We start from the raw sequence: 25,073 nt of genomic DNA, 5'->3' as shown, positions 1-25,073 counted from the left end.
GTCCCTCTGGAGCTAATGTCCAGTAGCCAAGAAGCCAATCCATCCTGCACGCAGGTGAGTTCACTTCTTCTCCCCTAAGTCCCTCGTTGCAGTGATCCTGTTGCCAGCAGGACTCACTGTAAAATAAAAAAACCTAAGCTAAACTTTTCTAAGCAGCTCTTTAGGAGAGCCACCTAGATTGCACCCTTCTCGGCCGGGCACAAAAATCTTACTGAGGCTTGGAGGAGGGTCATAGGGGGAGGAGCCAGTGCACACCACCTGATCCTAAAGCTTTACTTTTTGTGCCCTGTCTCCTGCGGAGCCGCTATTCCCCATGGTCCTTTCAGGAACCCCAGCATCCACTAGGACGATAGAGAAATTATGTGATTTACATACAAGTGATATGTTCATTATAAGGTGCTTTTAAACAAAAATTCTGTTCAACAGCTTTAAATTGAACGACTTCCACCTGAATCCATGCTAACCATCCACTTTGGACCAGCTTGCGGAAACTTCCACAACACCATTAATAGCATTGTATGGTTATTTGTTATTACCAGTTATTTATATAGCGCAATATTCTGCAACACTTTACAGAAAATATTTGGCCATTCACATCAGTCCCTCCCTCAGTGGAGCTTACACTATATTCCCATCACATACACACACATTCATGCTCGGGATAATTTTGTTGGAATCCAATTAACCTACCAGTATTTTTTTGGATTGTGGGAGGAAACCGGAGTACCCGAGGAAAACGCACGCAGGTATGGGCAGAATATACAAACTCCACAGTTAGGGCGATGGTGGGAATTGAACTCATGATCTCAGTGCTGTGAGGCAGTAATGCTAACCATTACACCATCCGGAAAAGGATTATCCCATTACTTGGGATGAATACTTAAGTCCAAGTAACTACACTATTGTGTTTATTTTTGGAGATTACACTTTTGAAGCAACACCACAACTGGTTTCCAAGCACTTTCTACATGCAAGCAACAGGTCAAACTATTTAACAGAAAAACCAACGAGGCCAAGATTTCGGGAGCAGGATATTTATTGTTTGAAAATTCACTTAATGTTGTTTCTTGTTAGCGGCTGCAACCTGCAAAGACAAAAAGTACTAAGGTCAAACACCACAGTAGCATAAGACAGCTCATAGGATAAGGGGTCTGATTCAGAGATGTATGCAACCCTGATGGCTTATATACGTAGTTGATGTTTGTGGGTCTGCTGCAACATGACTGACATGCTACATTTGTAAACTGGGTGCGTTCTACAAAACAGGGTGATGCCACAGTCTTGTAAGGGTGCCATGCCAAGGGTCTGTGTCTTCGGACACAAACTTGCTGGCCACAGCATAGGAGTTTCAACAGCCAATCCAAGTAAGATCTGGACGCGGGACTTAGATCGGTGAAGCAGTCAGGAGATATTTCATCAGATGCCTCCTGCAGCATTACCATATTGGTTGTATGATACTGTATAACTGCAGAGAACACCGTACATCTGTATTAGGCACACAAACACTTGTCTATCTTAGAAAGTTTGCGTCTCAGCTACTGGATTTAGAGAACAATCTGTTGATGTTGTTGCATAGTCCTTATAGGAAATGTACACTTTTGGCCAAGACACTATGATGTTGGGCATTTTGTATAGAATGCCCGACTACTTCAAGGCCACAACTACAATAAAGACATAAAAAGGAGATTACTAAAGAAGCCCACCTGTCCAGCGATTCTGTCCAAGTCTCTCTGTCCCTGGGGAGTCAGTCTGCGACCACTGTAACAGGATAATAGAGTTACTACGTGTAATCACATGAACAAGGCAGCAGTACTTCTGGAGGCTCGTGTCTCTGTCCCTAGGAAGGGACCGCAGCTTGTGATGTAACTTCTGTTGCCGTGAGGAAACGCATTGAACTTTATAGCCGTATGAAGCACACTAGCAGTAGTGTGTACAGTGTACTTAGGGAATCGCTCTAGAGATTTTGGAGATTTGTTTTTTTAATACATACAGGAATATAAGAACACATCCAATGTCCACATAACTGCACGAGCTCTGCCATGGTACAGGGATTCCAATGGAATGGTCAGCTTTGGCTACAAGCACTGCACAATGCCTCATCCACAGTAACATACTTACCCATTGGGGTCTTTCTCCACCATTTTCAGGTTCTCCAGAGCTTGCAGTACCCTCCGTGCCACACTCTTTGACCCACGGCTAAAGTGGCTTGGCATAACACCATTACGCTGGCGCCCACCATAGATTTTCGTCATGGAGCCAACACCAGCACCACCACGGAGGTACAAGTGACGAACTGTGGAGGCTGAAAGACAAAATATTAATCTATTAAATAAATGGACCAGATGAGTACATGGTAACCCCTTCTCAGGTCTAGGGTACGCTTTGCCAAGGATTATTTTTAATACTCACAATTTAATGCTTACTATATACATTGTTATAGGATCCAGGAACAAACCATATTCACATAGATACACAACACTCACTATTAGGAGAGATGTCGGTTTACCAGACTAAAAGTCACACGAGACATACAGATGTTTTATCATGCCCACTGGTTACAAGAGACGTTTTAGATATTGCTTCCTTTCTGAATCTCTCAAGCCAGAGTATGCACCACATATAGAATACGCAAGCATTCAAGCAAACCCTGATTTTACAACTTTTCCCGAGTGTACACTGGTAGAACACTCTGCGTTATAATCACTGAAGAGTAACTGCCAGTACCAGCTATGGTTACCCCTAAAAATCACAGCCGAGACATGCTCCATCGATTGTTACCTGGCAATCTAATAAGTCTCCCTCTTCATTCAGTATTTACTGACATTTAACCCAAATGATAAACCGCTACTGGAAGCTACAAAGTTGTAAAGGCCAGTATGCGGTTAACATACCGCCCGTCAAGATCCCGGCTGTCTCAATACCGAAGCCAGAATCCCGACAGGGGTACTATGCCGCCATCAGAATACCAGCGGGGAAGGAGATTACCCTTCTATGGGTGTCCACAAACGTAACATCCTGCCAGCTGCAGTCAGTCTTTATTTAGCCGCTAAATTTAAAGGGGAAATAAATAAAAAGCAATAGCTGATCTGATATTGATAAAAAATAAATAAGAATTTACTTACCGATAATTCTATTTCTCGTAGTCCGTAGTGGATGCTGGGAACTCCGTAAGGACCATGGGGAATAGCGGCTCCGCAGGAGACTGGGCACAAAAGTAAAAGCTTTAGGACTACCTGGTGTGCACTGGCTCCTCCCCCTATGACCCTCCTCCAAGCCTCAGTTAGGATACTGTGCCCGGACGAGCGTACACAATAAGGAAGGATATTGAATCCCGGGTAAGACTCATACCAGCCACACCAATCACACCGTACAACCTGTGATCTGAACCCAGTTAACAGCATGATAACAGAGGAGCCTCTGAAAAGATGGCTCACAACAATAATAACCCGATTTAGTTAACAATAACTATGTACAAGTATTGCAGACAATCCGCACTTGGGATGGGCGCCCAGCATCCACTACGGACTACGAGAAATAGAATTATCGGTAAGTAAATTCTTATTTTCTCTGACGTCCTAGTGGATGCTGGGAACTCCGTAAGGACCATGGGGATTATACCAAAGCTCCCAAACGGGCGGGAGAGTGCGGATGACTCTGCAGCACCGAATGAGAGAACTCCAGGTCCTCCTCAGCCAGGGTATCAAATTTGTAGAATTAAGCAAACGTGTTTGCCCCTGACCAAGTAGCTGCTCGGCAAAGTTGTAAAGCCGAGACCCCTCGGGCAGCCGCCCAAGATGAGCCCACTTTCCTTGTGGAATGGGCTTTTACAGATTTTGGCTGTGGCAGGCCTGCCACAGAATGTGCAAGCTGAATTGTACTACAAATCCAACGAGCAATAGTCTGCTTAGAAGCAGGAGCACCCAGCTTATTGGGTGCATACAGGATAAACAGCGAGTCAGATTTTCTGACTCCAGCCGTCCTGGAAACATATTTTCAGGGCCCTGACTACGTCCAGCAACTTGGAGTCCTCCAAGTCCCTAGTAGCTGCAGGCACCACAATAGGCTGGTTCAAGTGAAATGCTGAAACCACCTTAGGGAGAAATTGAGGACGAGTCCTCAATTCTGCCCTGTCCGTATGAAAAATTAGGTAAGGGCTTTTATAGGATAAAGCCGCCAATTCTGAGACACGCCTGGCTGAAGCCAGGGCTAACAGCATTACCACCTTCCATGTGAGATATTTTAAGTCCACAGTGGAAAGTGGTTCAAACCAATGTGATTTTAGGAATCCCAAAACTGCATTGAGATCCCAAGGTGCCACTGGAGGCACAAAAGGAGGTTGTATATGCAGTACCCCCTTGACAAACGTCTGTACTTCAGGAACTGAAGCCAGTTCTTTTTGGAAGAAAATCGACAGGGCCGAAATTTGAACCTTAATGGACCCTAATTTTAGGCCCATAGACAGTCCTGTTTGCAGGAAATGCAGGAAACGACCCAGTTGAAATTCCTCTGTAGGGGCCTTCCTGGCCTCGCACCACGCAACATATTTACGCCAAATACGGTGATAATGTTGTACAGTTACATCCTTCCTGGCTTTGATCAGGGTAGGGATGACTTCATCCGGAATGCCTTTTTTCTTCAGGATCCGGCGTTCAACCGCCATGCCGTCAAACGCAGCCACGGTAAGTCTTGGAAGAGACAGGGTCCCTGCTGGAGCAGGTCCTTTCTTAGAGGTAGAGGCCACGGGTCCTCTGTGAGCATCTCTTGAAGTTCCGGGTACCAAGTCCTTCTTGGCCAATCCGGAGCCACGAGTATAGTCCTTACTCCTCTCCTTCTTATGATCCTCAGTACCTTGGGTATGAGAGGCAGAGGAGGGAACACATACACTGACTGGTACACCCATGGTGTTACCAGAGCGTCCACAGCTATTGCCTGAGGGTCCCTTGACCTGGCGCAATACCTGTCTAGTTTTTTGTTGAGGCGGGACGCCATCATGTCCACCTTTGGTTTTTCCCAACGGTTCACAATCATGTGGAAGACTTCTGGGTGAAGTCCCCACTCCCCCGGGTGGAGGTCGTGTCTGCTGAGGAAGTCTGCTTCCCAGTTGTCCACTCCCGGAAAGAACACTGCTGACAGTGCTATCACATGATTTTCTGCCCAGCGAAGAATCCTTGCAACTTCTGCCATTGCCCTCCTGCTTCTTGTGCCGCCCTGTCTGTTTACGTGGGCGACTGCCGTGATGTTGTCCGACTGGATCAGCACCGGCTGACCTTGAAGCAGAGGTCTTGCTAGGCTCAGAGCATTGTAGATGGCTCTTAGCTCCAGGATATTTATGTGAAGTGATGTCTCCAGGCTTGACCACAAGCCCTGGAAATTTCTTCCCTGTGTGACTGCTCCACAGCCTCTCAGGCTGGCATCCGTGGTTACCAGGACCCAGTCCTGAATGCCGAATCTGCGGCCCTCTAGAAGATGAGCACTCTGCAACCACCACAGGAGAGAGACTTGTCCTTGGAGACAAGATTATCCGCTGATGCATCTGAAGATGCGACCCGGACCATTTGTCTAGCAGATCCCACTGGAAGGTTCTTGCGTGGAATCTGCCGAATGGGATTGCTTCGTAAGAAGCCACCATTTTTCCCAGAACCCTTGTGCATTGATGCACTGAGACTTGGCCTGGTTTTAGGAGCTTTCTGACTAGTTCGGATAACTCCCTGGCTTTCTCCTCCGGGAGAAACACCTTTTTCTGGACTGTGTCCAGGATCATCCCTAGGAATAGAAGTCGTGTCGTCGGGATCAGCTGCGATTTTGGAAAATTGAGAATCCAACCGTGCTGGCGCAGCACTATCTGAGATAGTGCTACCCCGACTTCCAACTGTTCCCTGGATCTTGCCCTTATCAGGAGATCGTCCAAGTAAGGGATAACTAAAACTCCCTTCCTTCGAAGGAGTATCATCATTTCGGCCATTACCTTGGTAAAGACCCGGGGTGCCGTGGACAATCCAAACGGCAGCGTCTGAAACCGATAGTGACAGTTCTGTACCACAAACCTGAGGTACCCTTGGTGAGAAGGGTAAATTGGGACGTGTAGGTAAGCATCTTTGATGTCCAGAGACACCATATAGTCCCCTTCTTCCAGGTTTGCAATCACTGCTCTGAGTGACTCCATCTTGAATTTGAACCTTTGTATGTAAGTGTTCAAGGATTTTAGGTTTAAAATTGGTCTTACCGAGCCGTCCGGCTTTGGTACCACAAATAGTGTGGAATAGTACCCCTTTCCCTGTTGTAGGAGGGGTACCTTGATTATCACCTGCTGGGAATACAGCTTGTGAATGGCTTCCAATACTGCCTCCCTGTCTGAGGGAGACGTCGGTAAAGCAGACTTTAGAAAACGGCGAGGGGGAGACGTCTCGAATTCCAATTTGTACCCCTGAGATACCACCAAAAGGATCCAGGGGTCCACTTGCGAGTGGGCCCACTGCGCACTGAACTTCTTGAGACGGGCCCCCACCGTGCCTGAGTCCGCTTGTAAAGCCCCAGCGTCATGCTGAGGACTTTGTGGAGGCGGGAGAGGGCTTTTGTTCCTGGGAACTGGCTGTTTGTTGCAGCCTTTTTCCTCTCCCTCTGCCACGGGGCAGAAATGAGGCGCCTTTTGCCCGCTTGCCCTTATGGGGCCGAAAGGACTGCGCCTGATAGTATGGCGTCTTCTTAGGTTGAGAAGCTACCTGGGCTAAAAATGTGGATTTTCCAGCAGTTGCTGTGGCTACCAGGTCTGATAGACCTACCCCAAATAACTCCTCCCCCTTATAAGGCAATACTTCCATGTGCCTTTTAGAATCCGCATCACCTGACCACTGCCGCGTCCATAAACCTCTTCTTGCAGAAATGGACAGCGCGCTAACTCTTGATGCCAGTCGGCAAATATCCCTCTGTGCATCACGCATATATAGAAATGCATCCTTCAAATGCTCTACAGACAATAATATACTGTCCCTATCAAGGGTAACGATATTTTCAGTCAGGGAATCCGACCACGCCAGGCCCGCACTGCACATCCAGGCTGAGGCTATTGCTGGTCGCAGTATAACACCCGTGTGAGTATATACATTTTAGGATATTCTCCAGCTTTCTATCGGCAGGTTCCTTAAGGGCGGCCGTATCAGGAGAGGGTAGTGCTACCTGTTTAGACAAGCGTGTGAGCGCTTTATCCACCCTTGGGGGTGTTTCCCAACGTGCCCTATCCTCTGGCGGGAAAGGGTACGATGCCAATAACCTTTTAGGAATTATCAGTTTTTTATCGGGGGAAACCCACGCCTCATCACACACTTCATTTAATTCCTCGGATACAGGAAAAACTACAGGCAGTTTTTTCTCACCAAACATAATACCCTTCTTAGTGGTACTTGTATTATCAGATATATGCAATACATTTTTCATTGCTTCAATCATGTAACGTGTGGCCCTAGTGGAAGTCACGTTTGTCTCCTCATCATCGACACTGGAGTCAGTATCCGTGTCTGTGTCTGCCATTTGAGGTAACGGGCGTTTTAAAGCACCTGATGGCGTTTGAGACCCTTGGACAGGCACAAGCTGATTTGCCGGCTGTCTCATGTCGTCAACTGTCTGTCGTAAGGAGCTGACACTGTCACGCAGTTCCTTCCACAAGCTCATCCACTCAGGTGTCGACTCCCCAGGGGGTGACAACTGTATAATAGGCAATTGCTCCGCTTCCATCTCATTTTCCTCCTCAAACATGTCGACACAATCGTACCGACACACTGCACACACACAGGGAATGCTCTGATAGAGGACAGGACCCCACTAGCCCTTTGGGGAGACAGAGGGAGAGTATACCAGCACATACCAGAGCGCTATATATATATATATACAGGAATACCACTATCAAGTGTGCTTTTCCTTATATAGCTGCTGTTTATATAAAACTGCGCCAAATTAGTGCCCCCCCTCTTTTTTTTACCCTTTTCTGTAGTGTAGGACTGCAGGGGAGAGTCAGGGAGACGTCCTTCCAGCGGAGCTGAGATGGAAAATGGCGCCCGTGTGCTGAGGAGATAGGCTCCGCCCCCTTCTCGGTGGCCTTTTCTCCCGCTTTTTTGGTAATTCTGGCAGGGGTTAAAATACACCCATATAGCCCTGGGGGTTATATGTGGTGTATTTATGCCAGCCAAGGTGTTTTACATTGCTGCTCAGGGCGCCCCCCCCTAGCGCCCTGCACCCTCAGTGACCGGAGTGTGAAGTGTGCCTGAGTAACAATGGCGCACAGCTGCAGTGCTGTGCGCTACCTTGTTGAAGACTGATGTCTTCTGCCGCCGATTTTTCCGGACCTTTTCTTGCTTCTGGCTCTGTAAGGGGGCCGGCGGCGCGGCTCTGGGACCGAGCTCCGAGGCTGGGCCTGTGTTCGGTCCCTCTGGAGCTAATGGTGTCCAGTAGCCTAAGAAGCCCAATCCACTCTGCACGCAGGTGAGTTCGCTTCTTCTCCCCTTAGTCCCTCGAAGCAGTGAGCCTGTTGCCAGCAGGTCTCACTGAAAATAAAAAACCTAAACTTTTCACTAAGAAGCTCAGGAGAGCCCCTAGTGTGCACCCTTCTCGGCCGGGCACAAAAATCTAACTGAGGCTTGGAGGAGGGTCATAGGGGGAGGAGCCAGTGCACACCAGGTAGTCCTAAAGCTTTTACTTTTGAGCCCAGTCTCCTGCGGAGCCGCTATTCCCCATGGTCCTTACGGAGTTCCCAGCATCCACTAGGACGTCAGAGAAAAAAAAAAAAAACGCATCTAAATCACACCAATATTTGCAACTTACAGGCTACTAATTCAGTCTGAGTTTATTAAATGCTATTATACACTAAGTCAATGTTTCAAAAACACTTTTAAAAGTCACATTACAGCCCAGTTTAAAGGCTATCCATGCTTGAGCCCAAATGATTACATAAAAATGACTGAGTTACTGATTAAATCACCCTGTGCTCAAGCAGTGCTAACTAAAATACGACTGTTAGGAGGCTAGAGATCTTCTTTGCAGGCCAAATACCTAATGTAAACCTAAAATGCTCCAATGTGAGTAATAGCTTTCCTGAAAACAAACGCCAGCAGAGAATGGACATTGGGCCTAATTCAGACCTGCTCGCTAGGCTGCGTTTTCGTACAACGGGCGATCAGGCCTAAACTGCGCATGCACCGCAATGCGCAGGCGCGCCACGGGTACAAAGCGGATCGCAGGCACGTCCAAGTGTTTTCAGGGAGGGTTCCTGGCGTCAAATCCGGTACCGGACAGGCTGAAGTGATCGCAGCGGCTGAGTAAGTCCTGGGCTGCTCAGAGACTGCACAAGATCAGTTTGTACAGCTCTGCTACACATGCGTTTGCACACTTGCACAGCTAAAATATATTCCCCCTATGGGCAGCAACTATGCGAATGCAGAACTGCAAAAAGCCTCTAGCGAGCGAACAGGTCTGAATTAGCCCCGTTGTCCATATACTGTATACACAACAAATAGTATTTATAGCAACAGCTCGTAACAGATCAGAAAGTTGTTTTTAACAATGTAAGAACCATGGCTTACCAGCGCGGGTGTAGAACCAGTTTTCATCATATGGTGCCAATTCCTTGTGTTTTGCCAGTTTAACTGTATCCACCCATTCAGGTACTTTAAGTTTACCAGACCTGCAGCAACAGTAATCCCGATTAGTACAGCAGATTACGGTATAAGGAATTACAAATCCCACCTCCAATGAACAAACAAGGTTAGACTAGAGACCTGTCAAAATCGGGCATAGCAATGATCTGGGTGGTCTTCAGGTTGCAGACTGTCGGGATCCCGGCGCACAGTATACCGGCGCCGGAATCCCGACAGCCGGCATACCGACAGATATTCTCCTCTCCCCCCCGGGAGAATAAATAGCGTGACTCGCGTAGCGCGCCACCGAGCCCGCAAGGGGCTCATTTGCACTCACCATGCCGGCGGTCGGGCTCCCAGCGCCAGTATGCTGGTCGCCTGGAGCCCAGCCGCCGGCATACCATACTGCACCCAATGATCTCACTGTGTGTACACACCTTAAGTGTCCCATGTTTGTCTATATCGACAAGGATGGCAAGTAGAATGTGCCCGGGATGAAGGCAAGCATGGGTGCTGTAAAGGGTGCATAGTATGGTTCCAAAACTACTACTATAAAATACATTTATATGTGCAAGTATATACTGGACTTGTATAATAAAGGGACATGTCTGGTTACAGAAGTGAGGCTTTCCTAAACACAGAAGTGTGTCATACCGATGCCCGGCGGCTTACATGTTTTAGCCTAACTCACAAATTCTGTAATCTCTGCAAAAAAAATGGGTATAGGAGGACATCAGAAGACAAGTAGACTTCTCAGATTAGACAATATTAAAGATGAGATGTATTAAGCCTTCTATAGAGTGGAGCAGTTGCCAATACCTATATCGATTTCTGGCTGATATTTATAGAGTGGAGCGATTTCCCATAACCATCGGTTTCTGGCTGATATTTATAAAGTACATTCTATATATAATATAGGTAGAAGGCAGCTGGTTACGATGGGTGACACTTTAGACTCTTCTCTACACCTCCCTCAAGTACACAGAGCAGACGTAACCTGCCCACGGCTACCATGACCACACAGGCAGGCAGAACTCACTTCTTGAGGAAGGCAGACAGGGCTCTGACGAACTCCTGCTGGTTGACGTCTTTCACCGTCACTCCAGGCATCTGGAAAAAGAACAGGTAATTACATATAAGCAGCAATAAGGATAAAGTACTCGCATTTATGTGGAAACAAAATCCCCCTGATCAGTATAATGGTGCAAACTGCTCTCCATTTCCCCACAGGATAAGTGCACGTTCACCCCAGCTCCCAACGCTTATCGACGCAGGACATACCATAGCCATTCATTAGAGTGACATAAGACAGAAGCGGAGTATGACAGTAAGGGCTGCAGAGTAGGCACTGACAGTCTGTACAGTTAAAGCACACTACTAGTGAAATACATAGGAGGGGCACTATCCAATTTGTGACCATAGTAACCATACCCTAACAAGCTTCTGCCCCATCTCATCTTACTGTACCGGGCAGAACCTATCAGTTCTCTTAAACTGTGGACCTTTTCTCAGTCCCGTATCCCCAGCCAGCGTCCCCCATCCAGCACAATCCCGCGTCCCCAGCCAGCGCCCCCCATCCAGCACAGTCCAGCGTCCCCCCCCCCATCCAGCACAGTCCCGCGTCCCCATCCAGCACAGTCCCACGTAACCAGCACAGTCCCACGTAACCAGCACAGTCCCACGTAACCAACAGTCCCACGTAACCAACAGTCCCACGTAACCAACAGTCCCACGTAACCAACAGTCCCACGTAACCAACAGTCCCACGTAACCAACAGTCCCACGTAACCAACAGTCCCACGTAACCAACAGTCCCACGTAACCAACAGTCCCACGTAACCAACAGTCCCACGTAACCATCCAGCACAGTCCCACGTAACCATCCAGCACAGTCCCACGTAACCATCCAGCACAGTCCCGCATCCCCAGCCAGCACCCCCCATCCAGCACAGTCCCCCATCCCCAGCCAGCACAGTCCCACCATGCAGCCAGCAGTCCCACCATCCAGCAATCCCGCGTCCCCAGCCAGCACAGTCCCACCATCCAGCCAGCAGTCCCACCATCCAGCAATCCCGCGTCCCCAGCCAGCACAGTCCCACGTACCCATCCAGCAGTCCCGCATCCCCAGGCAGCGCCCCCCATACAGCACAGTCCCGCATCCCCAGCCAGCACCCCCCATCCAGCACAGTCCCACGTCCCCAGCCAGAAGCCCCCATACAGCACAATCCCACGTACCCAGCTAGCATCACATGCTGTCCAGTCTCATGTTTCCAACCACTGACCAATACGGCACAGTTCCATGTCCCCTGCCACGGATGCCATACAGCACAATACCTGCCAGGTGTCCAGCCACTGACCCGTGCACACAGCCCGCGCGGCATACCACCCAATGCCCCCCAGTCACATGTGCACAGCCAGCGCCCGAGTCCCATGGTGCCAGTCCATGTGCCAGGAACAGCCGTGTACCGGGACACAGTAGCACCATGCAGCTCACACGATCACTGGCCTCTGGGAACCAGAGAGAGGCGCTTCCGGCCCTTCACCCCCGAGTGTACTACTAGCACAGACCATGTGTTACACATGACACTGGCAGGAAACGCCGCGGCCTGAAGCACAGATCAGGCCGTTACTTAGGCCTCACGTTGCCGATTCACATCCATCCTTCTGCAGCGATACACCACCAGGAAACACCGCGGCTCCTAGGCCGCCACAGGCCGCACTCACCTTCTCGCTGTAACGCCGGGAAGAGAAAAGGGGCAAACGGGGTTTCCCGGGCGCTGATGAAGGGGAGAGAGGCTACGCCACGCCCCCTAGAGCCTTCCAGTCAGCGGATTGGCCGGCGTGTTCCGTACAAGGGGTGTGGCTAAGTGTGTCATACGTCGCTGCTACAGCTGATAGGCCACGCTGTCCTCGTTGTCGTGTCCTCCGGACAGTGGATTGGCTGGCATGTTCCGTACAAGGGGTGTGGCTGCATGTGTCATATGTCGCTGCTGCAGCTGATAGGCCACGCAATCCTCGTTGTCGTATCCTCTCGACAGTGGATTGGCTGGCGTGTTCCATATAAGGGGTACGTGCGTCACGTGTTTCAGTTCTCTGACTGTACTCGTGAATATGGGTGCCCTTAGCCTTATCCGCAGTTAGGATCGTTTAGCCTACAGCCATCATCACGGTGTAGGGAGGAGATATATGGCGTGGGGTAACGTAACGTGATGTGTCAGTCAGTGTAGGTGCCGGACAGCGAGAGCAAACGTGCTATGTCCTAGGTCTGACACCTCGTGGTATGCTGGCACGTGTAGTACAACTGCCGGTTGGATGTGTGCCGCCTCTCCTTGTTTATTGTAAGGCATCCTGAGTGGCATTATATGTATAGTGAATGGCTGTGCTCCCCTCAGTGAAGCAGGAGCTTTCTACCTGCGGATAAATACGTATATGCTCTGTTTTCTGTATTATGTATGACATGGACAGCATGGTGGCATAGTGGTCAGAGTTGCTGCCTAATAGCCTTGAGGTCACAAATTCAATTACAGTTAGCTATGTCTGCAGTTTGTATGTTCTCTCCAGACACCAGGCTCCCCCCCCCACACCCCAAAAACATAACTGGGAGCCTAACTTAAAAAATTGGCCATGAATAAGGAGCTCAATAAATATGCCGTACTTATATACTTTTTTTTTTACACTCACAAACATAATTAAAATAAATATTTATAATGGTGTGCTATAGAAAATGTTGAATAGCTGCGGGTAATCTAGAGGCGTAACAAACACCCTTGCAGTAGGGTTGGTTAGGGATGGCCATCGATTTCATTGCCATCGATGGCAATATGGCATGTAACCATCGATAGCAGCCAACTATTGAGTGGATGACTATCAATGGTCGTGTTTTCACTGACTAGCCCATGGGCCAATCAGAATACAGGGGAGGGGTGTTGCTCGTGTCAGGAGCGGAGGAGCTAAGCTCCGTGTTCCGACACCTCATTTAAAAAACATAAAAAAAGTATTTGGTTACATCATCTGGTTCTCCCCCTGTCTGGCAGAAGTATTCTACATCGGCCATAAACCATTGATGATTTTGAATCATCGATGGTCGATGGCCATCCCTAGGGGCAGTGTAAACCAATCCAAATGAAGTGTTCCAGAATATATAGGGGTAAATTTAATAAGATTGGAGTTCTAATTAAGATGGGATGTTGCCATGGGCATGGGCAGACTCCAGATATAATCCTCCAGAGCAGTGGTTCTCAACCTCGGTCCTCAAGTACCCCCAACAGTTCATGTTTTCCAGGTCTCCTCACAGGATTGCAAGTGAAATCATTTGCTCCACCTGTGGGTCTTTTAAAATGTGTCAGTGAGTAATAAATACACCCGACGAAAAAAACGGGTCCAAGCTCCCAAATAGTTCAGCAACGTTTCGGTATTATTTCAAACCTTCGTCAGGCATATATAAACATTAAAACATTTCTTACCTTTATACCATGTAAATCACCATGTGCAAACTCAGTCACAGGAAACCCGGTCCGTCTAATTTCCGCTGACGTCACCCGGTTCCGACTGATTAACCTACAAATGTGAATTAACCCTTCACCATACAAAAGAAGCAGCATCGAGTACTGAATCACAACTATGGACATAGTAATATTAAATAGTATCAAATACTACATAGCATGTCACAATCAGAGAAATTTGAATGAAACAAAATTATGAATTGAATACACTCCACTAATATAACTCAACATACTATTTCATAAGTATTATGCATAACCAGCCATCAATGTAATGATACATTGTCATAAAAAGCTGTTAAACGAAAGTGCTTCATTAAGACCCTTAGGAGCTCAGTGGTTTCCAAACTTTTTTGAATCACGGCGCCCTAGAATATCAGAATTTTTTTCACGGCACCCCTAGGCCAAAAATTTCTTATTGAGAAATTTAGAAATAAATATTACATTAAGTAGATTGCGTTTATATGTCATCCTTAGGGTCAGTTGTGTGGTGAGGGACAAGATTTGCTTCTGTTTGGCCACATATTTTATGACTGCCAGTCACCAGCACTGGTTTTGCCTATTATATTGACCATGAATAATTTGAATTGGTCCTGGACCACCAACCCAGGGCACCCCTGCAAGTGTCCCGAGGCACCCCAGGGAGCCACGGCACACAGTTTGGGAACCTCTGAGCTATGGTATTGAGTCATCGATCCAGCGTGCTTCGCACTGCAATAACTGTGTGGATCTGTCATCTCTTCTCCTTTCTGGTACCATGTCAATCATTTTATATCTTAGCGATGATAGTGGATGGGCACGAAGTTTAAAATGCTTAGCTACTGGTTGTTCTGATCATTTTCCTTCCAGTGCTGATTTAATAACACTTCTGTGCTGGGCCATCCGAACTTTAAATGTACAGGTAGTTTTACCGATATAATAAAGTCAACATGGACAAATGATACAGTAAACGACAAAACGAGATGTACAAGTAAAACAATGCTGTAACTGAATCCTTTTACCTGAATGAGGGTGCACCAAGGTGTGACATGTGGTACAGCCAAGACATTTATAGTTTGCCAGGTATTTTACTCAAAAAGTGCTGTTATGTTTGTTTCCCATAATCAGAGATGTCACTGTGTACCAACATATCTCTAATGTTGGGCCCTCTCTTGTAACAAGGCATGAGTCGTTTATCCGATAATGACCGTAAATCAGGATCAGATTGTATCGTAGGTCAAATACCTCTGGCTTTTTTCATTAGTCTATTACTGGCTGTACTATATTGATTGACATAAATAAATGCCTTGTCAAGTTTTTTTACTGCTTTTTATATTATGAATTTTAACTTTAGGTTCAGATAAAGCTTTCATCTTGGCCCTGAAAAGGTCTTGGTTAGAATAACCTCTTTCCAGAAATGTAGCTGTCATTTTATTCATCTGTTCTAATTCATCCCTCTCATCGCTACAAATACGGTGTACCCTTAAAAATTGCGAATATGGCAAACCCCTCTTTAGAGGTGCTAGATGGTGACTAGATGCTAAAATTATGTTTTTGTAATCCGTAGGCTTAGAATGTAGTGTTGTCCTGAAAACCGCTTCATCGTGACTAATACAGACATCTAGGAAATTTATCGCGTTTACCTGGACATCAAATGTAAACTTGATATTGTCATCTTGTCTATTTACCACTGTCATCATATCAATTAACTCCTGTTTGGTACCGCCCCATAACATGAATACGTCATCTATGTAAGGTGTGAAGAAAATAATATTCCTACTGAAATTGGGATTACTGAAAAATAATATCTGTTCAACTGTAAACATAAACAAATTAGCATATGCCGGAGCTACCGGCGACCCCATTGCACAGCCGAGGGTCTGTAAAAAATACTCCTTATTAAACAAGAAATAATTATGTGTGCGCACTAGTTTCGCTGACGTCCTAGTGGATGCTGGGGACTTTGTAAGGACCATGGGGAATAGCGGCTCCGCAGGAGACTGGGCACAGCTAAGAAAGATTTAGGACTACCTGGTGTGCACTGGCTCCTCCCACTATGACCCTCCTCCAGACCTCAGTTAGAATCCTGTGCCCGGCTGAGCTGGATGCACAATAGGGGCTCTCCTGAGCTCCTAGAGAGAAAGTATATTTTAGGTTTTTTATTTTACAGTGAGATCTGCTGGCAACAGACTCACTGCAGCGAGGGACTAAGGGGAGAAGAAGCGAACCTACCTAACTGGTGGTAGCTTGGGCTTCTTAGGCTACTGGACACCATTAGCTCCAGAGGGATCGACCGCATGGAACCGGCCATTGATGTTCGGTCCCAGAGCCGCGCCGCCGGCCCCCTTACAGAGCTAGAAGCAAGAAGAGTCCGGAAAATCGGCGGCAGAAGACATCAGTCTTCACCAAGGGAGCGCACAGCACTACAGCTGTGCGCCATTGCTCCTCATACACACTTCACACTCCGGTCACTGAGGGTGCAGGGCGCTGGGGGGGGGGGGGGGGGGGGGGGCGGGCGCCCTGAGCAGCAATAAAAACACCTTGGCTGGCAAATATATCACAATATATAGCCCCAGAGGCTATATATGTGATAAATACCCCTGCCAGAATCCATAAAAAAGCGGGAGAAAAGTCTGCGGAAAAGGGGCGGAGCTATCTCCCTCAGCACACTGGCGCCATTTTCTCTTCACAGTGCAGCTGGAAGACAGCTCCCCAGGCTCTCCCCTGTAGTTTTCAGGCTCAAAGGGTTAAAAAGAGAGGGGGGGCACTAAATTTAGGTGCAATATTGTTTATACAAGCAGCTATTGGGGGAAAAATCACTCAGTTATAGTGTTAATCCCTGCATTATATAGCGCTCTGGTGTGTGCTGGCATACTCTCTCTCTGTCTCCCCAAAGGACTTTGTGGGGTCCTGTCCTCAGTCAGAGCATTCCCTGTGTGTGTGCTGTGTGTCGGTACGGCTGTGTCGACATGTGGGATGAGGAAGGTTACGTGGAGGTGGAGCAGAGGCCGATAAATGGGATGTCGTCCCCTGTGGGGCCGACACCAGAGTGGATGGATAGGTGGAGGGTATTAACCGACAATGTCAACTCCTTACAAGGCTGGATGACGTAAAACAGCTGTGGGACAGCCGGCTTCTCAGCCCGCGCCTGCCCAGGCGTCTCAAAGGCCATCAGGGGCTCAAACAAGCGCCCGTTACCTCAGATGGCAGACACAGATGTCGACACGGAGTCTGACTCCAGTGTCGACGAGGTTGAGACATATACACAATCCACTAGGAACATCCGTTACATGATCTCGGCAATGAAAAATGTGTTACGCATTTCTGACATGAACCCAAGTACCACATAAAAGGGGTTTTATTTTTGGGGAGAAAAAACAGCTACTGTTTTGTTCCCCCATCAGATGAATGAATGAAGTGTGTAAAGTAGCGTGGGTACCCCCAATAAGAAACTGGTCATTTCTAAAAAGTTACTGATGGCGTACCCTTTCCCGCCAGAGGATAAGTTACGCTGGGAGATATCCCCTAGGGTGGATAAGGCGCTCACACGTTTGTCAAAAAAGGTGGCACTGCCGTCTTAGGATACGGCCACCTTGAAGGAGCCTGCTGATAAAAAACAGGAGGCTATCCTGAAGTCTGTATATTCACACTCAGGTTATATACTGAGACCTGCAATTGCCTCAGCATAAATAGTGCTGCTGCAGCGTGGTCTGATACCCTGTCAGATAATATTAATACTCTAAGACAGGGATAATAGTTTGCTAACATAGAGTATATTAAAGACGTCGTCTTATATATAAAGGATGCACAGAAGGATATTTGCCGGCTGGCATCCAGAATAAATGCAATGTCCATTCTGCCAGGAGGGTATTAGAAACCCGGCAGTGGACAGGTGATGCTGCCTATAAAAGGCACATGGAGATTCTGCCTTTTAAGGGTGAGGAATTGTTTGGGGATGGTCTCTGGGACCTCGTTTCCACAGCAACAGCTGGGAAGAAAAAAAATTTTTTTTACCTCAGGTTTCCTCACAGCCTAAGAAAGCACCGTATTTTCAGGTACAGTCCTTTCGGCTTCAGAAAAGCAAGCGGGTCAAAGGCGCTTCCTTTCTGCACAGAGACAAGGGAAGAAGGAAAAAGCTGCACCAGCAGCCAGTTCCCAGGATCAAAAATCTTCCCCCACTTCCTGTGAGTCCACCGCTTGACGTTGGGGCTCCACAGGTGGAGACAGGTGCTGTAGGGGCGCGTCTCGGGAACTTCAGGGACCAGTGGGTTTGCCCACAGGTGGATCCCTAGGTTCTGCAAATAGTATCACAGGGATACAGGCTGGAGTTCGAGGCGACTCCCCCTCGCCGTTACCTCACCTCAGCCTTGCCTGCTGCCCTCGGAGAAAGGTAGTACTGGCGGCAATTCACAAGCTGCACCTCCAGCAGGTGAAATCAAGGTACCCCTCCTTCAACAAGGCCGGGGTTACTATTCCAAAATGTTGTGGTACCGAAACCAGACGGTTCGGTGAGACCCATTCTAAAATTGAAAGCCTTGAACACTTATATACGAAGGTTCAAGTTCGAAATGGAATCGCTCAGGGCGATTATTGCAAGCCTGGAGAATTTCATGGTATCACTGGACATCAAGGATGCTTACCTGCATGTCCCTATTTACCCTCTTCACCAGGAGAACCTAAAAATTGTGGTACAGGATTGTCATTACCAATTCCAGACGTTGCCGTTGGTCTGTCCCCGGCACCGAGGTATTTACCAAGGTAATGGCCGAAATAATTATCCCGTACTTGGACGATCTCCTTATAAAGGCGAGGTCCAGGGAGCAGTTGTTCGGCGAGTAGCACTATCTCGGGAAGTGCTACAACAGCACGGCTGGATTCTGAATATCCAAAGTCGCAGCTGGTTCCTACGACGCGTCTACTGTTCCTGAGTATGGTTCTGGACACAGAACAGGATAAAAAGGGTTTCTCCCGGAGGAGAAGTCCAAGGAGTTGTCGTCTCTAGACAGAGACCTCCTAATACGTATACAGGTGTCGGTGCATCAATGCACGCGAGCCCTGGGAAGGATGGTAGCTTCTTACAAAGAAATTCCATTCGCCAGGTCCCATACAAGGATTTTCCAGTGGGATCTGTTGGACATGTGGTCCGGGTCGCATCTTCAGATGCATCGGCGGATAACCCTGTCTCCAAGGGCCAGGGTGTCGCTGTTGTGGTGGCTGCAGAGTGCTCATCTTCTAGTGGGCCGCAGATTCGGCATACAGGACTGGGTCCTGGTGACCACGGATGCCAGCCTTCGAGGCTGGGGGGCAGTCACACAGGGAAGAAACTTCCAAGGCTATGGAAAAGTCAGGAGACTTCCCTACACATAAATATTCTGGAACTAAGGGCCATTTACAATGACCTAAGTCAGGCTAGACCCCTGCTTCAACACCGGCCGGTGCTGATCCAGTCAGACAACATCACGGCGGTCGCTCATGTAAACGACAGGGCGGCACAAGAAGCAGGATGGCGATGGCAGAAGCCACAAGGATTCTCCGATGGGCGGAAAATCATGTGTTAGCACTGTCAGCAGTGTTCATTCCCGGAGTGGACAACTGAGAAGCAGACTTTCTCAGAAGACACGACCTCCACCCGGGAGAGTGGGAACTTCATCCAGAAGTCTTCCAAATGATTGTACACCGTTGGGAAAGGCCACAGGTGGACATGATGGCGTCCCGCCTCAACTAAAAGTTACAAAGATATTGCGCCAGGTCAAGGACCCTCAGGCGATAGCTGTGGACGCTCTGGTAACACCGTGGGTGTACCAGTCGGTGTATGTGTTCCCTTCTCTGCCTCTCTTACCCAGGGTAATGAGAATAATAAGAAGGAGAGGAGTAAGAACTATACTCATTGTTCCGGGTTGGCCAAGAAGAGCTTGGTAACCAGAACTCCAAGAATTGATCTCAGAGGACCCATGGCCTCTGCCGCTCAGACAGGACCTGCTGCAGCAGGGGGCCTGTCTGTTCCAAGACGTACCGCGGCTGCGTTGGACGGCATGGCGGTTGAACGCCGAATCCTGAAGGAAAAGGGAATTCCGGAGGAAGTTATCCCTACGCTATTTAAAGCTAGGAAAGAAGTGAACGCTAACCATTATCACCGCATATGGCGGAAATATGTTGCGTACTGTGAGGCCAGGAAAGCCCCAAAGGAGAAATTTCAGCTAGGTCGATTTCTGCACTTCCTACAGTCAGAGGTGACTATGGGCCTACAATTGGGTTCCATTAAGGTCCAGATTTCGGCTCTATCGATTTTCTTCCAAAATGGAACTGGCTTCACTGCCTGAAGTTCAGACTTTTGTTAAGGGAGGGCTGCATAGTCAGCCCCCATTTGTGCCTCCAGTGGCACCGTGGGATCTCAACGTGGTGTTGGATTTCCTGAAGTCGCATTGGGTTGAGCCACTTAAATCCGTGGAGCTATAATACCTCAATATGTTTCCAGGACAGCTGGAGTCAGGAAGACTGACTCGCTATTTATCCTGTATGCACCCAACAAGCTGGGTGCTCCTGGTTCTAAGCAGACGATTGCTCGCTGGATCTGTAGCACAATTCAGCTTGCACATTCTGCGGCTGGACAGCCGCACCCTAAATCTGTAAAAGCCCATTCCACGAGGAAAGTGGGCTCTTCTTGGGCGGCTGCCCGAGGGGTCTCGGCTTTACAACTTTGCCGAGCTGCTACTTGGTCAGGGGCAAACACGTTTGCAAAATTCTACAAATTTGATACCCTGGCTGAGGAGGACCTTGAGTTCTCTCATTCGGTGCTGCAGAGTCATCCGCACTCTCCCGCCCGTTTGGGAGCTTTGGTATAATCCCCATGGTCCTTACGGAGTCCCCAGCATCCACTAGGACGTCAGAGAAAATAAGATTTTACTCACCGGTAAATCTATTTCTCGTAGTCCGTAGTGGATGCTGGGCACCCCTCCCAAGTGCGGACTGTCTGCAATACTTGTATATAGTTATCATTAAGTAAAAGGGTTATTGTTGAGCCATCTGTTGAGAGGCTCTGTTATGTTCATACTGTTAACTGTGTATCATATCACGAGTTATACGGTGTGATTGGTGTGGCTGGTATGAGTCTTACCCGGGATTCAAAATCCTTCCTTATTGTGTCAGCTCTTCCGGGCACAGTATCCTAACTGAGGTCTGGAGGAGGGTCATAGTGGGAGGAGCCAGTGCACACCAGGTAGTCCTAAATCTTTCTTAGCTGTGCCCAGTCTCCTGCGGAGCCGCTATTCCCCATGGTCCTTACGGAGTCCCCAGCATCCACTACGGACTACGAGAAATAGATTTACCGGTGAGTAAAATCTTATTTTCAATAAATCCAAAAATACTGAAATTGGAGGACCGGCATAACTCGAATACTTGCTAATAAGCTCACGTACTGCCTGGATACCTCTGTCATGAGGTATGTTCGTGTACAGGCTGATAACATCAGCCGTACACAACAATACATCAGATGACAGGGGGCCCACAGACCGCAACTTAGCTAAAAAAGAAGTATCCTTTAAATATGTATCCTCATTCTGTATAAGAGGCTGCAAAAAATGATCTAAATAATGGGCGACGTGGTAAAACAATGAATCCCTAGCCGAAACGATAGGACGTCCCGGCGGTTTAAATCTGTCTTTATGTTACTTGGGTATGGTATACAACACAGGAATCAAAGGCTCAGACACATTAAGCGCTTCCATAGTGGATTCACTGATACGGCCAGCCTCCATAGCAGACTTTAAACAACCTGTCAACTCTATAATGTATCTATCTGTAGGATCACAAGCTATTTTTTGATAGACCATCGTATCAGACAGTTGAAAATAAACTTCACTTCAGTAGTCCTGAAAGTCCTGAATCACTATACCGCCACCCTTGTCCGCAGGGCGGATAGTGATATCAGTTCTCTTAGATAATGATTTAAGAGCCTGTCGTTCCGCCGTTGTCATGTTGCAGACCCGCTTGTTTGAATCAGGGATGGTGCTATCAATTTCTCTTGTTAGTGTCCGTGAAAAGGTTCGTATTGTAGCATTCAATGATACTGGATCAAATGTTGACTTCTGTAAGTCGATGCTGTCTGGTAAAACCGGCTAGATCTATTTTACTCTCAAAATTATGATGTCTGTTCGTGGGTATGAAGTTAAGACCTCTACGTAAAAAACGCTAATTTCTCTTACGTCCTAGAGGATGCAGGGGACTCCGTAAGGACCATGGGGTATAGACGGGCTCCGCAGGAGACATGGGCACTCTAAAGACTTTAGATGGGTGTGCACTGGCTCCTCACTCTATGCCCCTCCTCCAGACCTCAGTTAGATCCTGTGCCCAGAGGAGACTGGATGCACTGCAGGGGAGCTCTAATGAGTTTCTCTGAAAAAGCCTTTTGTTAGGTTTTTTATTTTCAGGGAGCACTGCTGGCAACAGGCTTCCTGCATCGTGGGACTGAGGGGAGAGAAGCAGACCTACTTATATGATAGGCCCCGCGCCGCCGTCCTACTCACAGAGCCGGAAGATAGAAGCCGGGTGAGTATAAGAAGAAAGAAGACTTCAAAGGCGGCAGAAGACTTCAGATCTTCACTGAGGTAGCCATTGCTCCCACACTCACACACACAGAAGGCACTGTAAGGGTGCAGGAAGCAGGGGGGGCGCCCTGGGCAACAATAATAACCTCAAGGGACACTGGCTAGCGATTTAGATACTGCGGAGGCAGTATATTAAAAAAAAACCGCCAGTATAAAGAATTTGAGCGGAACCGAAGCCCGCCGTCGAGGGGGCGGAGCTTGATCCTCCAGCACTAACCAGTGCCATTTTCTCCACAGCACGCTGCAGAGAAGCTGCTCCCCGCACTCTCACCTGCTGAACACAAGTACAGAGGGCAAAAAAGAGGGTGGGGGCACATTTATTTGGCGCAGTGAGTGTATTATTGATATATAAAAGTGCTGTACAGACTGGGATTTTGTTCCAGTGTCCAGTGGCGCTGGGTGTGTGCTGGCATACTCTCTCTCTCTGTCTCTCCAAAGGGCCTTATTGGGGGACTGTCTCCATATATATATATATATATATATATCTATCTCTATCCCAGAGTGTGGGGGGGTGTCGGTACGTGTGTGTCGGCATGTCTGAAGCGGAAGGCTCATCTAAGGAGGAGGTAGAGTAGATGATTGTGGTGTCTCCGTCGACGACGCCGACACCTGATTGGTTGGATATGTGGAATGTTTTAAATGCAAATGTGTCTTTATTACATAAAAGATTGGACAAAGCAGAGTCCAGAGAAAAAGCAGGGAGTCAATCCATGGCTTTGGCTGTGTCACAGGGCCCCTCAGGGTCTCATAAACGTCCCCTGTCCCAGGTAGCAGACACTGATACCGACACGGATTTCTGACTCCAGTGTCGACTACGATGATGCGAGGTTACACCCAAGGGTGGCCAAAAGTATTCATTATATGATTATTGCAATAAAGGATGTTTTGCATATCACAGAGGACCCCTCTGTCCCTGACACGAGGGTGCGCATGTATAAGGAAAAGAAACCTGAGGTAACCTTTCCCCCGTCTCATGAGCTGCACGCTTTATTTGAAAAGGCTTGGGAAACTCCAGACAAGAAACTGCAGATTCCCAAGAGAATTCTGATGGCGTATCCTTTCCCTGCACAGGACAGGGTACGGTGGGAATCCTCGCCCAGGGTGGACAAGGCTTTAACGCGTCTGTCCAAGAAGGTGGCGCTACCGTCTCCAGACACGGCAGCCCTCAAGGATCCTGCTGATCGCAGACAGGAGACTACCTTAAAACCAATTTATACACATACGGGTGCCATGCTCAGACCGGCAGTAGCGTCGGCATGGGTATGTAGCGCAATAGCAGCATGGGCAGATAACTTGTCACTAGATAAGGATAGCATTTTATGGACCTTGGGTCACATTAAAGACGCAGCCTTATATATGAGAGACGCTGCGAGAGACGTTGGGCTGTTGGGTTCAAGAGCCAATGCCATGGCAATTTCTGCTAGGCGAGCCCTGTGGACCCGTCAATGGACGGGTGATGCCGATTCAAAGAGACATATGGAAACTTTGCCTTACAAGGGTGAGGTTTTATTTGGGGAGGGTCTCGCAGACCTGGTTTCCACAGCTACCGCGGGTAAATCTTTTCTCTATCGTCCTAGTGGATGCTGGGGTTCCTGAAAGGACCATGGGAATAGCGGCTCCGCAGGAGACAGGGCACAAAAAGTAAAGCTTTTCTCTATCGTCCTAGTGGATGCTGGGGTTCCTGAAAGGACCATGGGGAATAGCGGCTCCGCAGGAGACAGGGCACAAAAAGTAAAGCTTTTTCCGATCAGGTGGTGTGCACTGGCTCCTCCCCCTATGACCCTCCTCCAGACTCCAGTTAGATTTTTGTGCCCGGCCGAGAAGGGTGCAATCTAGGTGGCTCTCCTAAAGAGCTGCTTAGAAAAAGTTTAGCTAGGTTTTTTATTTTACAGTGATTCCTGCTGGCAACAGGATCACTGCAGCGAGGGACTGAGGGGAGAAGGAGTCAACTCACCTGCGTGCAGGATGGATTGGCTTCTTGGCTACTGGACATCAAGCTCCAGAGGGACGATCACAGGTACAGCCTGGATGGTCACCGGAGCCACGCCGCCGGCCCCCTTGCAGATGCTGAAGTCAGAAGAGGTCCAGAATCGGCGGCTAAAGACTCCTGCAGTCTTCAAAAGGTAGCGCACAGCACTGCAGCTGTGCGCCATTTTCCTCTCAGCACACTTCACACGGCAGTCACTGAGGGTGCAGGGCGCTGGGAGGGGGGCGCCCTGGGAGGCAAATGATTACCTATAAAGGCTAAAAATACCTCACATATAGCCCTAGAGGCTATATGGAGATATTTAACCCCTGCCTAATTTTTCTAAATAGCGGGAGACGAGCCCGCCAGAAAAGGGGCGGGGCCTATCTCCTCAGCACACGGC

At 48.3% G+C, this 25,073-nt stretch overlaps 1 protein-coding gene across 1 annotated transcript; it reads right to left on the bottom strand.

Annotated features, from left to right (window-relative positions):
- Positions 1-1,018: 1,018 nt before the first annotated feature.
- Positions 1,019-12,393, bottom strand: RPS19 (ribosomal protein S19). The gene is made up of 6 exons (XM_063942390.1): positions 12,348-12,393; positions 10,663-10,733; positions 9,570-9,670; positions 2,119-2,302; positions 1,704-1,758; positions 1,019-1,084 (listed from the first exon to the last, which is right to left on the bottom strand). Exons 2-6 carry the CDS (start codon positions 10,731-10,733, stop codon positions 1,055-1,057), a joined length of 441 nt encoding a protein of 146 aa, XP_063798460.1. The 5' UTR covers positions 12,348-12,393; the 3' UTR covers positions 1,019-1,054.
- Between the last annotated feature and the right edge of the window lie 12,680 nt (positions 12,394-25,073).

The sequence above is a fragment of the Pseudophryne corroboree genome, chromosome 10 (genome assembly GCF_028390025.1).
Source record: "Pseudophryne corroboree isolate aPseCor3 chromosome 10, aPseCor3.hap2, whole genome shotgun sequence".
NCBI lineage: Eukaryota > Metazoa > Chordata > Amphibia > Anura > Myobatrachidae > Pseudophryne > Pseudophryne corroboree.
The sequence above is the reverse complement of the archived record's forward strand: the minus strand, read 5'-3'. Positions and strand labels throughout refer to the sequence as shown.

What these genes read in the sequence shown, in the direction of transcription:
- RPS19 (XM_063942390.1), bottom strand. Translation starts at nt 10,733, where the DNA reads ATGCCTGGAGTGACGGTGAAAGACGTCAACCAGCAGGAGTTCGTCAGA. An exon ending in CTGTCTGCCTTCCTCAAGAA is followed by an intron (nt 9,671 to 10,662) that starts GTGAGTTCTGCC and finishes CTGTTGCTGCAG; the next exon opens with GTCTGGTAAACTTAAAGTAC. An exon ending in GTGGAGAAAGACCCCAATGG is followed by an intron (nt 1,759 to 2,118) that starts GTAAGTATGTTA and finishes ATCCTGTTACAG; the next exon opens with TGGTCGCAGACTGACTCCCC.